This window comes from Temnothorax nylanderi, unplaced genomic scaffold (genome assembly GCF_030848795.1).
Source record: "Temnothorax nylanderi isolate EJ_2023f unplaced genomic scaffold, tnyl_v1.0 TNYL_tig0233_pilon, whole genome shotgun sequence".
NCBI classification, from domain to species: Eukaryota; Metazoa; Arthropoda; class Insecta; order Hymenoptera; family Formicidae; genus Temnothorax; species Temnothorax nylanderi.
This window is the reverse complement of record NW_027249295.1, coordinates 151,209-165,758: the sequence shown is the minus strand read 5'-3', so window position 1 is coordinate 165,758 and position 14,550 is coordinate 151,209. Positions and strand designations below refer to the sequence as shown.

Sequence of the window (14,550 nt, the reverse complement as noted above, 5' to 3'; positions counted from 1 at the left end):
TGTTATATACAATCTACATATGTCATAACCAGCGCAAATATATAATTTTTCAAAAATTATCTTAAGAAACAAATTCAGTTTAAAAAGAGTAATAAAATTTTGAATTGGATATATGATATAATATTTCTTAATGTCGGGTGAATGTCAGAAACCAGTGCCGGCTTATTACGAAATTTTGTGTTCGTAAATATATTTATAAAGTTAAAACATCCTTATCAAATCCTTACAAGGGCCTCATTACACAAAAATAAGAAAAACCTTTCTTATGGCATCCTTAATAAATAATGATCGGGACCTCATCCGGTTAGCCCTAATAAATAAGCATTTATGAAGTTAAAATATCCTTATCAAATCTTTACAAGGGTCTTACTAGACAAAAATAAGGAAACCTTTCTTATGGCATCCCTAATAACTAATGATCGGCGCCTTATGTTATGTAAGGCCATCCCTAACAAATTTTTACACGGGTGGCTGATAGAACCTTGGCCGGCAATTGACTGCCGTAGCATCGGCCAAGCGTTGGTCTTCATTGTAATGCCAGATTATTCTATATAGGTAGGCAGCCAGTTATTTGCCAGTGATGGCCCAGCACTGGCTGATAGAACCTTGGCCGACAATTGACTGCCGTAGCATTGGCCAAGCGTTGGTTTCATTGTAACATCTGGCAACTCCTATATGGGGGGCCATATTCCGTGTAGTGTGATTGGTTGTATGCTTCTAGAAGAATTGACCAATCACAAAGCTCAGAATGCCCCATTTCGTATACGCTAGTCGCAGCACTATTACTTATCTCCGTAAACGCACTAAACGCAGTATAGTCGATCTGGCTACTGGCTTCCACCTCTTTACAACAAACACTATATTTAATAACACGCTGGACCAGAACCGAAACGAAAACGTGATTATAATTGATCATATCATTCAACATATCGACTGATACATTTGCAACGGAAAAAGATTTCCCTCAGGCACTCAAACGTGCTTTTATACAATATAATACCTCGATACCATCTTCAGCTCATGTTGAACGGTTGTTCAGTGCAGGAGGACTCGTTTCCTCCTGCACTGTAATAATTTATTTTATAAGCGACCAAACCTAAAACTTGTGTTCGGAGCGAAGTCGTGACCAAGTCACCGGGGCGGACTCGTCCCGGTGGTTTCACTCTATTTTCCGTTGCAAATGCGTCATTGTATTTCTCAACTGCAGGAAAATGGTACGCACGTACCATCGCAAAACGGGTGCCGTCGACAAAGAGCAGCTTGTTGAATCCTGGTAGGACCATGCTGGAATCGTGACTAAGGCACTGCCACTTGCCGTAACGCATCAAAATATTGTATCCGGATTTGAATGCACTGGAATTTCTCTATTCAACCCGGACATTTTCCAGGAATACGAATTTTTGCCGAGTAGCGTTACGGATAGGGAGAACCCTTCTACTTCCGTTGGTCCCGAAGAAGCCAATCTTAACGCAGCCGATCCGGGTACATCAGTCGAACCTGACGCAGCCGATCCGGATACATCAGCCGAACCTGACGCAGCCGAACAGAATAAAAATGAATTCGATTTCACGGATTCTTCCATGTCCCGTCGTGATGATACACGGAACTTGAGCGCGACGCTTGAAAGTATTCGAGCGTTTCCTAAAGCCGCTCCGAGGCAGACAACTCGTAAAGGACGAAAACGAAGAACGAGCGTCATCTTTACTGACTCGCCGCAAATGAAGGAATTGGCGACTGAGCAGGCAGAGTCGAAGCGGAAGAAAGATGAGAAATCTGTTACAAGGAAGAGAACGACAAAATCGACCATTACCACTACGCCGAGAAAGAGAGGCCGGCCCAAAAAAAATGCCCCGCAATCAGAACCGCAGCCTTCGACGAGCAGTAGGCGAAAAACGAAGTCAAGAAAATTAAATAATATGTGCTGCATATGCTCGGACATGATAGAAAACCGAGCCGACGAAAAACAGTGCATTTCGTGCAGGCGTAAGGCACACAACGAGTGCGTGCGCTCGTCAGCCTCTGTCTTTAAATGTTTTAACTGTTTCAATGATACTGATAGCGAAAAAGAAAATTGATTTTCTTGATGAAATTATTATTTTTCTACTAAAAAACATTGAATAAAGTATATCCTATTATTTTTTATGATCAAAATTATGTATCTTTATTTAAAATCCAGTCCGAGAATGAAGACACGACTCCGCCCCGGGGGTGTAACGACTCCGCCCAGGGAATTTTGACTTCTCGATTTTTGCACCTTTGTCGTTTTTATTCTATACCGGTTGAACAAAGCGACGTAGACCAAAAATGCCTGTATAAATTTTGTAGCTAAAGGTTCACTCTTTACAATGGTATATTATATTTCACTAAAATGATTTATTTTGTTGTTAAAAATCGGCACCGAAAAAAAAGGGCCGACTTCGCCCCGGTCTCCCCTATATATATATATATATATATCCCCTATATATATATATATATATATATATATATATATATATATATATATATATATATATATGTGTGTGTGTGTGTGTGTGTGTGTGTGTGTGTGTGTGTGTGTGTGTGTGTGTGGTGTGTGTGTGTGTGTGTGTGTGTGTATATATGGGCGATTCCACGTCAAATCGGACAAGATTTGACCTCGTATTTTTTAAATCGATTGAAACTTTTTTTACATGAAATATACATAAAATAACCAGATACATATTTTTTTGTTTGTCCGAAAAATTTTTTTTGCAAAAGTTATAAATAATACAATTTTCGTCAAAAATGAAGAAGTCGTCTACTTTACAAATTAATATCTGTGGTTATATTTGTCGTAGAGAAACTTTTTCAAAAAAGCATTTTAAAGTTTGGAAGACAATCTTTGAAAAAAAAAATAGTTTAAGTTACAAGAAATTGCAAATTCTAATTGTTATAAGCAATTAAAATGTTTAATTAATTTTTTCACTAAAAAGTACATTAAAAAAAATTTTTTAAATAATGCTATCTTATTCTTTATTTTATTCTGAAAGTACACATATTTTTTATTTTATAGAGAAACGATGGATTCTATTTTTTATATAATTTTAATGACTGAGGCGCCGCGCCGCGTCGCGCTGTGCTCGCGTCTCTAGTTCGACCAAGTAGCGTGGCGCATCGATTTCTTCGGGATTTTTTGTAGGAAGAATATACAGTATGAATAACATAATTTATAATGTTGAATATAATCAACATTATACAAATCAGATTTTTATTATAAATATTATATTTTGAAAATTGTGCAGTATTTTTGTTAAAGTAAATCGTTACTGTACTGTATAATTTAATTTTTCTTTCCGTTTTTTGAATTGCTGGGATTTTCCGTAACGGATGTTACGGATGCTTTTTAATCCTTCTTATCGAGAAATTCTTATAAACAATAAACACAGACTTTTGGCGCTCTACGGCAAGCCTCTCGATCTTTAAACCTGTGAGTGATCTCAAGTGTTTGTAAGATTGTGTTTATTTTAGTATACTTTTGCACTTGAAGCAAGTAACACATTATTACTTTTCACGCTATTACTTTTTTATCTTCTGTGTGAAGTTCAACAAAATTGCAATTTTAGCAACGTAAGTACATAGTAGAAACTGTGTGTAATATAAATAGTGCATAATTCTAATTTACTGTTGGTAGTCAAATTTAAAAAACGCTTATTGCAACGATTTTCATACACTTTCAGCAACAAAATCTTGGAAGCTAGAATCCAAACAGTTGGATGAAAACAGTTATAAAGTATAGTGCTTCAATCCATTCAAATTGAAATATCATAGCATCCGAGATCGGAAATGGTTACGACATATTACAGCAGCACAACTTAAAAAACTTAACAAAGATGAAACTTTGGTCAACTTATTGATTTGTGATAATTGTCGAATAAAAATTTCAAAATTAAGTTTAAAAATGTATAATAATACCGAAGTTCCATCTGCATCTAAACAGAAAGGCACACACACTGTACAGCCTCAAGAAGAGATTGCAAATTCATCGGAAAGTGAAATTGAAACAATGTTGGTTTCGAATCTTCCTAGTATTCCAGATTTCCCCGAATATATATAAAGAAGAGTCATCATCACCTAATCTATAAACTGAAGAAGCTGTAAATCTGTTAAATAAAGTTTAATTCTATTGCAAGACTCGCCAATTAAGAAACGGAAATTACTTCAAGAAACATCCTGTGAACAAATATATTACTTTAACAAGAATACTGCACCATTTTCAAAATATAATATTTATAATAAAAATGTGATTTGTATAATGTTGATTATATTCAACATTATAAATTATGTTATTCATACTGTATATTCTTCCTACAAAAGATTCCCGAAGAAATCGATGCGCCACCCTACTTGGTCGAACTAGGGACGCGAGCACAGCGCGACGCGGCGCGGAGCCTCAGTCATTAAAATTATATAAAAAATAGAATCCATCGTTTCTCTATAAAATAAAAAATGTGTACTTTCAGAATGAAATAAAGAATAAAATAGCATTATTTAAAAAATTTTTTTAAATGTATTTTTTAGTGAAAAAATTAATTAAACATTTCTATTGCTTATAACAATTGGAATTTGCAATTTCTTGTAACTTAAACTATTTTTTTTTTTTTTCAAAGATTGTCTTCTTAGCTTTAAATGCTTTTTTGAAGATTTCTCTACGACAAATATAACCAGAGATATTAATTTGTAAAGTAGATGACTTCTTCATTTTTGACGAAAATTGTGTTGTTTATAACTTTTGCAAAAAAAATTTTTCGGACAAACAAAAAAATACGTATCTGCTTATTTTATGTATATTTCATGTAAAAAAAGTTTTAATCGATTTAAAAAATACGAGGTCAAATCTTGTCCGATTTGACGTGGAATCGCTTATATATATATATATATATATATATATATATATATATATATAAACACACGGTTAAGATGTACCTAACTGTTGTGCAATGAACGGTGTCTTTGCAGATATACTTGCTGCTTTTCCTGTTGCTATATATCTCGAGCTACGCGCTGATCGCGCGTTTCAGACGCCGGGATCGCGAGGATTACTTGTCGGTGGACGAGGATGAGGTCACCGTGTACAGGATCAGCCTCTGGCTGTGCACGGTCGCCCTGGCAATTTCTGTCGGCGCGACTCTCCTACTTCCGGTGTCTATCGCCAGTAATGAGGTCCTCATCTTGTACCCGAATAGCTACTACGTCAAGTGGCTCAACAGCTCCCTTATCCAAGGTAAAATCTTGAACTGAATAATCTGGGAAAATATATACTTCAACACGAGTTACTCGAAATACATAAGAAACAGATGCACATATAGATAGAAAGATAGAAGAGTCGAAATGGAAAGTAGCTTTATTTTATTCTGGGACAATCACCCAAGAGCAATCTTATCATAATTCGAGATAACATTACAATTATAAAGAATTAATATTAACATATAATGAGATGAAAGAGATTAAGTAATTTACTTTAAGAGATTAAAGCATCAATAAGAATACGAAGAAGGGTAGAACATATAAGGTGTACCCAGATAGCAACGTGTCTGCATTGTTGCTGGCATGTTGCCGACAACATAGTATGTGTTGCTACCAGAATTGTGGCAACTGAGTTCGCATTTGTCGGCAAGTTGATGCCTTCACGATATAACAATTTTGTATAGCAACTTGGCAGCAACTTGTTGGCAACTTATGCTGCGGTCTAAAATCGTCTCAAAATTCGAGCTGTTGCTGTCAAGTTGCTGTAATAATTCATAGAATCACACAATGCTGTCATATTGCTAGCAACGCGAAGTAAATTTGATGCTGTTCTGTTGCCGACAAATTGCTGGCAATACATATATTCAATGTTGCCTGCATGTTGCTTCAAATATTAAATTACTCGAAATCAATTGAAGCAAATGTATGGCAAGTTGCCAGCATCATAAGCAATCACAGGTTTGCACAATTTTGCTCAGACACGCTTTACTATCTGGGTACGTTGTTCTGTTTTAATTGATCTAATATCATTAAAATTATTAACCCATTGGCTGTGTAAGAGAATTTTACTATTTGGGCTAAAAGTGTGTTGAAAAAAAAGTTCATCGGATTATTATGAAACTTGATACCCTTATGTTTTTTGGGTCTCTGAATCCGAATACGATATCAGATTTACAAAATTCAAAATGGCGGGTCCAATATGGCGGATCAAAATTACAAAAAATAGACGGAATTTTATTATTGCATCCGCCATTTTTTAATTTTGATGTCATATTCGGATTTAGAGACCCAAAAAACATAAGGGTACCAAATTTCATGAAAATCAGACCTTTTTTTTGTAATTTTGATTCGCCATATTGGATCCGCCATTTTGAATTTTGTACATCTGACTTCGGATTCGTAATCAGCGACCCCAGAAACCCCCGAGTAACAAGTTTCAAGCAAATTCAGAAAGTTTTACTTTGTTTTTTCTACGTTGCGGCTATAGCCGTCATACACACTCTTGGCCACTTTTGTTTTTGCGGCTATAGCCGTCATACACAGTCAACGGGTTAATAGATAAAAATATAGTAGATACAAGTTAAAAATTTTCGAGAAGAGTTTCGTTAATTCACAAATTAAATGCATTTACAAATCATAGTTTTGTGAATTGAGAGTACAGATTTATTTGCGTAATTATAGCAGATATATATACCGACGATGAATTCATGCGATATAATTATCTTACATCTTCAATTTATATCTTCGTGTAAACGTCATATTGTTTAATTAACAAGTTTAATTTCCCATTGACAGGTCTATGGAACCACGTGTTCCTATTTTCGAATTTATCGCTCTTTGTGTTTCTGCCTTTCGCCTATCTCTTTACGGAGTCTGAAGGTTTCGAAGGCCATAAAAAGGTAAGACAAAATCTTGAATGACTTCTAATCTGTCCCACCTTTTATAACTATGCCGCGATCGTAGGGCGTGATGGCGAGGGTGTACGAGACAGTGACAGTTCTCTGTCTCTTGGGTACTCTCGTACTGGGAATGACCTATGTCCTGTCGGCCCTGTTGGATTATCAAAACTCAAGTTTGCACACGTTGCTCAGTAAGTATACATAACATATACGAAATTGATAATCTTGTATATAATTTAGATATATCAGGGCGATAAAGTTACGACATCGAATAAGACCATGGATCTGATACAATTTACTTTACAGATTTATGGAGTTATTATCTGCCTTTCCTGTACTCCTGCGTCTCGTTTGTTGGCGTAGTAATGTTATTGCGTAAGTATCACGCATTTTTCGCATAACTCCGCTGTCCGCGCAGCACAGAAAAATCAATTTGCAATATTCTTCAAATGTAATATATTTTTCCATGAACTTACTCTAATTCATTGAATCGCTTTATCTTTAGTATGCACTCCAGTGGGATTCGTACGACTGTTCGACGTGGTGGGGTCGTTTCTTGTTAAACCCCAATTTCTGAAGAACTTGGATGAGGAGTTCTTCGCGTATAGATTAGAGGAGGACTGTATCCGTAGGAGGTAAACATCTCTCTTCCTTTTTCTTGTATTCTTATGTATATCCAGTATCGCGAATTGTCTAACCTTTTTTTACATATCTAAATCAACGTCTGTTCAGATTGCAGCACGTGAAAGCTACGGGAAAATCGTACGTGTCGCCGGTGCCGATGTCGCCGGCGATGAGTTGCGGCTGGTCGATGCACGAGGACGACGAGCCGCTGCTGTGCATAAGCCCAGGTTTGCTGTGTCTAAGGAATGGTGCTCTGCAAAAAGGCCTTTCTCAACGGCTGGACGATGTTCAGAGGCGACGACAGTTGCTGGACCAACAGCGGAGGACCTGGTGGGTCCGGCGCACGCTACTTTATCCGGTAGCAATGCTGGCGCTGCTCATTTTGTCCACCGCCACGGCTCTATTAGCGGTGCAAAATACTATAGAATTACTGATAGGCATCAAGGCGTTGCCGTTGAGCACGAGGGTTCGTATGTATTTTACTTCCTCCGAATTAATCGACTTTCTAGTCATGAACTCGCGCTGCAATTATTAATTTGAATTATCGTTATATTAATTAACATAAAAATGGTGAATTTATAGTTTTGCGTGCTGTAATAAGGCTCCTGGGTAGTCACCGCGGCCATATTGAATTCTTGCTATTGAGGCGAGAAATAACCCTATTTTGTTGTGTGTGCCATTCTCAAATAAAAAGACATTTCGATAAAAAATCACTATAGATCGTTTCAGAACATTTCTAAAATTGACCGAAAACTATCCTTTTCCCTCGACAATAAACAACCATAAAACGAAGCCTAAACATACGAGAAAACGGTTTGTTTTATGGCTGTTTGTTTATTGTCGAGGAAAAAGGATAGTTTTCGGTCAATTATATGAGTTTCACGAATACATTAAACGTTATAGCATAAGTACAGAGCGAATAATAAGGAAATTGCACACACGACAAAATAGGGTTCTCAACATGTCACAGAGGACAGAGTTCTCCATTAAACAGAGTTCTTATTTCTATCGCTACGGCATGTCGCCACCGTCAACGCGGAATTCTCGGCTCAGGGACCAGGGGATCGATCATGTAACTTTTCCCCTAGGACGTAACGTGAAAAGTGAAAAGTTTATCTCTTTCTATTCAACACCAATAGAAAGAGATAGTTACATGAAACTTTTCACTTTTCACGTTTCCGCTCTAGGGAAAAAGTTACATGATCGCTACCCAGGGCACGTATTATGAAACTTTTCGGAATGGATTCCGATCGGAATTATTCCGTTTTCCCTAGAAAAGACAATAGAAATCTAATAAATAACCGAACAATTCCGATCGGAATCCATCCCGAAAAGTTTCATAAAGGGGCTTTTTCATGCTGACGCTCGACGCTTGATTTGGGCGTCAAAACTGGCCAACGTGACCAACTTTATCGGTAGAAGGCGAAATAGCATCAAATATGCGAGCGTCAAAACACGTCTAATTATTTTTTAACGATATACACACTTTATTTACAGTCAACGATTTGCAATTGACAAGCAATTGACTGAAACGAGCGTCAAGCGTCAAAGCTGAACACAGTTGAGCTTTTAAGGGCCGGTTTCACCATCTCCGATTAACTGTAACCTTCGATTAAACTCACTCTTCGTCTCTTTCTAAGGGGGACAGTTAGAAAGAGATGAAGAGTGAGTTTAATCAAAGGTTAATCGACGTTGGTGAAACTGGCCCTAAAGGTGCCATTTCACGTTGACGCTCGACGCTCATTTTCAGCGAGCAAAAATCTTCAAATATAATATATTTTATTTATGTATATATATAAATTTACTTATATAATATAAATAAGTAAAAAATATTATTTCTAGGGTCATGTGGTTTCGCTTTGACGCTAGCGTCAAGAAATAAAGCTGAATTTATTCAACATCCAGCGTTGACGCTAAATCGTCGTTGATCGTCTCAGTACAATCAAAAATAGGCTTCGAAATACGTAAAATATTAATTATTTTCAAGTAATATCTTTAAGTAATAATATTTTACGAATATATATATAAATAAAAAATATTATTTCTGAAGATTTTTGCTCACTGAAGATGAGCGTCAAGCCGATCAAGCGTCAACGTGAAAAGGCACCTTGAGGGGCCTTTTCATGCTGACGCTCAACGCTTGATTTGGGCGTCAAAACTGGTCACGTGACCAACTTCATCGGTAGAAGGCGAAATAGCATCAAATATGCGAGCGTCAAAACAAGCAATTGACTGAAACGAGCGTCAAGCGTCAAAGCTGAACACAGTTGAGCTTTTGCCATTTGACGCTGGAATTAAAAAGACTATCATGTGACCTATCACGTGATCAAGTTTGACGCCCAAATCGAGCGTCAGCATGAAAAGGCACCTTTAAGGTGCGATTTCACGATGACGCTCGACGCTGGATTCGAGCGTCAAAAAGCTAAACTGTGTTTAGCTTTGACACTCGACGCTCATTTCAGCCAATCCAGTGGTTAGGTTATATTCCGCGTCCCTCTGAATCTATCACGTGACCAGATTTGACGCTCGACGCTGGATTCGTGAACGTGGTGGTTTCGCTTTGACGCTAGCGTCAAAGAAATGAAGTTGAATTTGTTTAATATTCAGCGTCGTCGCTGAATCGTCGTTAATCGTCCCAGTACAATCAAACATAGACTTCGAAATACGTAAAATATTAATTATTTTCAAGCAATATCTTCAAGTAATAATATTTTATGGATAGGTACATATATAAATAAAAGATATTATTTCTGAAGATTTTTACTTGCTGAAAATGAGTGTCGAGCGTTAACGTGAAAAGGCACCTTATCACGTGACCTATCACGTGATCAATTTTGACGCCCAAATCGAGCGTCGAGCGTCAGCATGAAAAAGCACCTTAAAGGTGCCTTTTCACGTTGACGCTCGATCGGCTCGACGCTCATCTTCAGTGAGCAAAAATCTTTAGAAATAATATTTTTTATTTATATATATATTCGTAAAATATTATTACTTGAAGATATTACTTGAAAATAATTAATATTTTACGTATTTCGAAGCCTATTTTTGATTGTACTGAGACGATCAACGACGATTCAGCGTCAACGCTGGATGTTGAATAAATTCAGCTTTATTTCTTGACGCTAGCGTCAAAGCGAAACCACGTGACCCTAGAAATAATATTTTTTACTTATTTATATTATATAAGTAAATTTATATATGTATATAAATAAAATATATTATATTTGAAGGTTTTTGCTCGCTGAAAATGAGCGTCGAGCGTCAACGTGAAATGGCACCTTAATACGTGCCTTGGGTACGTTTATGGAACTTTTCGGAATGAATTCCGATCAGATTTATTCCGTTTTCCCTAGAAAAGACAATAGAAATCTAAGAAATAATTGAACAATTCCGATCGGAATTGTTTAGGGCTGCGTTCGAAAACTTCACTCGGGTGCACACCAGCGTTGTTCCGTCTTTGTTCAATTTTTAGTAAGTAACAATTAAAGACAGAACGACGCGGTGTGCACCCGAGTAAAGTTTCGAATGCATTTCTTAGATTTCTATTGTGTTTTCTAGGGAAAGCGGAATAATTCCGATCGGAATCCTTCCAATAAAAAAATGAATTACAGATTTATTGTACCAAATAATTTATTTCGTAAATTATTTAACTGATGATAGTATCGTTTTCTTTATCTAATTTTAATTTTACTTTAAAAAATTATAAAGGTACTGTTTTTTTTTATTTCAACAGCAATTTACGCTCGGCATCAGTTCTCTGTCTAAGCTCGGGCCTGTCGGTGCGGCCATCGAGGTAGCGGTGATCCTTTACCTGGCCGTGACTAGCGCAATCGGCCTGTACGTCTTACCGGGCGTGAGAATCGTCCAACCAAAGTTTCGCTCCACGCCGCTCACCCATCTCATTGCAAATTGCGCCCTTTTGCTCGTGCTAAGTTCGGCATTACCGCTATTATCGCGAATCCTAGGTAAGCTGGATGTTTATTTATATCCCATAAAAACGTTTCAATCCTAGTTATATTCTAAAATAATTGAAATTAATAATAGAAGATTTATAATAGAAAGATCTGTGTGCTTGCTCTTGTTTTTTCTCATTCAACTAGTAGATATACAATCTGCATCTTTACAGGGTTAAAAAAACTATGTTCTTTCATATATGACGAGGGATTCTTTGACTGATATGTATTTAGAGAATCAATATTTTTATTAACAAAAATGTCAAAGTACAAATAACTTTCGCGTTATAAGAAAAGAAGAGGATTTACGAACGAAACATCACGAATAATTATAGATAACAAAACGGATAACGAAATTACTATCTGGCGATTGAAAGAAGTAATTTTAAAAAGTGGCGCTTTACATGGAATAAGACTCTATTATTGCTTTGCTCACATTTCTTCTGATTTATGCTTTTGTCAGGAATGACAAACTTTGATCTACTGGGTGATTTCGGACGCATCGAGTGGCTTGGTAACTTCAAGCTCGTGCTCCTCTATAATCTGATCTTCGCGACGGCGGCGATTAGCTGCCTGACCACCAAGTTTACGGCGACTGTGCGCAAAGAGATTTACACCCGTCTGAGGAGCAGTCTGCTCGGCATCTTCAGAACTACCAGCGTCACCGCCGACGCGAAGAAATATTCACCGTCGTCAGGGATGTTTTCTACAAAGGAAGATTAGACTGATTTGTTATATTATTATATAATTAATTAAACAGAGAGAGAAAAGAGACGCCGGAACCTTGCGAAAGTTTGCCTGGTTTTTCTATTCTTGTATGCAGAATTACAAGGAGTCTCTCGAAGACGTGAGAAATTTATGCCGTACGACGTATGTAGGAAAACGGTTGCAGAGCTCTCGAACTTGCAGATCTTTGGACGTGCCAATCCTTCGATGCTCTTGAAGTCTTGGACTGGACTGGATCGTTAGATCGTTAGATTCTTACGTGCTCGAGCGATCACGCCGAGGTCTTCTGTATTTTCATGTTCCAAGATTCCAAAACTGCTCGTTTCTTTTAATCTTTTAAGAATTTATGAATCTAAACATAATCTAAATATATGACAGTATATTTAAATAAAGGTGTGTTGCTTCGTGTTCAAAAGATTGGCTTTTCCAAGGAATTTGAATTGGTTACATTGAAATCACCGGCAAACTTCGTCGGTGATCAAAATATAATCTTGATTATATCCCTTTCTTTTTTTAAGGATAATGCGTTTTTGCTCTTGCGCCATCGAAAATCGCTGCATTGGAGAGCCAATGAAACTTTCGTAAGAGCCAAGAAGTTTATCGCTTAGAGTAAGCGAACGCTAGTGATTATTTGTAATTAAGACGCGCGAAGCCAGTCAAGGGTAGCGATCATGACGGAAATGTGAAAAGTGAAAAGTTTCACCATTAACTTCAATGGTGAAAATTTTCACTTTTCACAATTCCGCCCTAAAGATAAAGTTACATGATCGCTACCAAGAACATGTAGTCCGATAAGGACAAAAGGCGGTCACATCCGTAATACATAGCGTTAAATATTTATTTATTACATTAATGCTATTTTTAAGAATATGTTTGTCCGGGCCCGGGAAAAGGACCCAGTAATTGAGCGAGTATGTGTCACGATCGAATGATTAGTTTATAGTGGATGTAAGGACTGCAAGGAGGATACGATACAATTTACGCATATATAAGGTGTTCGGTGAAATTGTTCATCAATGTACTGGGCAAGAATTTATCCTCCGCGAAAAGAATCTTCGATGAATTTATTTATCTTCGAATGTGTCCTCATTTTATAATTTCCAATTGTGCATAAAAGAAAAAAGCAGTTTCAATTTAAATAATAAATTTTAATGACTGCTTGAAATAAAAACCTAAGAAATATTAACTAGGTTATAACGAAAGCGTAAGGAATTGTTTAACATCTCATGCGGAATACGAAATGTTCTTAGACTGAATAAATCGCAATAAAATGAGATTTTAAGAGACTTATACATATTATAATTGTATAAAGTGTACGCAACACTAAATGAAGGTTACCCGGCCAATATTCGAGTAAAAAAATATAGATGTTCAAAATTAAAATTTATTAAATAAAAAATATATATATATGGAGGGGTAAAAGCCATAGTGGTGTAAGTCAAATTTTTTAAAATATTAACTCGTGTGCATAGATGCAATCTATACAATATATAAATTGCATCTATGCATACGAGACAATATTTTAAAAAATTTGACTTACACCACTATGGCTTTTACCCCTCCACATATATATAATGACAATCATTTACGTTTCGACCTACTTGATTTTCATCAGAACGTTCTAATATATTTCTCTTAATGTAATTTTATTAGAACGTTCTGATGAAGATCAAGTAGGTCGAAACGTAAATGATTGTCATTATATATATGTATATATATAAATTTTTATTTAATAAATTTTAATTTTAAACTAACATCTATATTTTTTTGATCGAATATTGGCCGGGTAACCTTTTAGCTTTGCTATTATCGAGCGTATGTGTCTTGTTTTTATTGTATACAACACATAACAAGTCACACGATATTTTAGACACTTGCGATGAAATGATGAAAAAAGCTGACGAAACTGTTTTATAAGTAGGAAATTATAATGATACAAAATTTGAAGACCATCTTTTTCATTATATTAAAAAAAAAATCCCGAGTCTGAACGATATCAGAGATGATGGTTTCTTCTTTTTAATATCGTAGGGAATATCACGACTTCTCTATTAATTGCTATGTTGCTAGACCACACAACTTTTCCATCAAAACGTTAAGATACTTCATGTATCTGAATCTATGTCATGTTTTAGATCTAGTCATGTTTTTAGATATTTACATACTTTTTAACATGTACGGTTTTTTCACGCCGTATCTTTCGTTTTAATTTGCGTTTATTTAATTTATCCGAGTAATATACGTAAGGAAATAACAAAATATATCTTGATCTACTATATTTACACTCTCATCAAAATTGTACAAAAATCACCATTATTAAATTAAATATAATTCACAGATGTATCTATCTATTATTGTGGATAATA

At 36.2% G+C, this 14,550-nt stretch overlaps 1 protein-coding gene across 1 annotated transcript in view; it reads left to right on the top strand.

The window, feature by feature from the left end:
* Positions 1-14,523, top strand: part of Lili (LMBR1-like protein) — a 28,990-nt gene extending 14,467 nt beyond the window's left edge. Inside the window, exons 2-9 of the mRNA XM_071717975.1 lie at positions 4,975-5,239; positions 6,778-6,881; positions 6,946-7,072; positions 7,188-7,256; positions 7,387-7,516; positions 7,614-7,971; positions 11,239-11,470; positions 11,922-14,523. Of these exons, the coding sequence (XP_071574076.1) occupies positions 4,975-5,239; positions 6,778-6,881; positions 6,946-7,072; positions 7,188-7,256; positions 7,387-7,516; positions 7,614-7,971; positions 11,239-11,470; positions 11,922-12,181 (1,545 nt within the window). The 3' untranslated portion in view covers positions 12,182-14,523. The remainder of the gene's footprint in view (positions 1-4,974; positions 5,240-6,777; positions 6,882-6,945; positions 7,073-7,187; positions 7,257-7,386; positions 7,517-7,613; positions 7,972-11,238; positions 11,471-11,921) is intronic.
* The last annotated feature ends 27 nt before the right edge of the window (positions 14,524-14,550 follow it).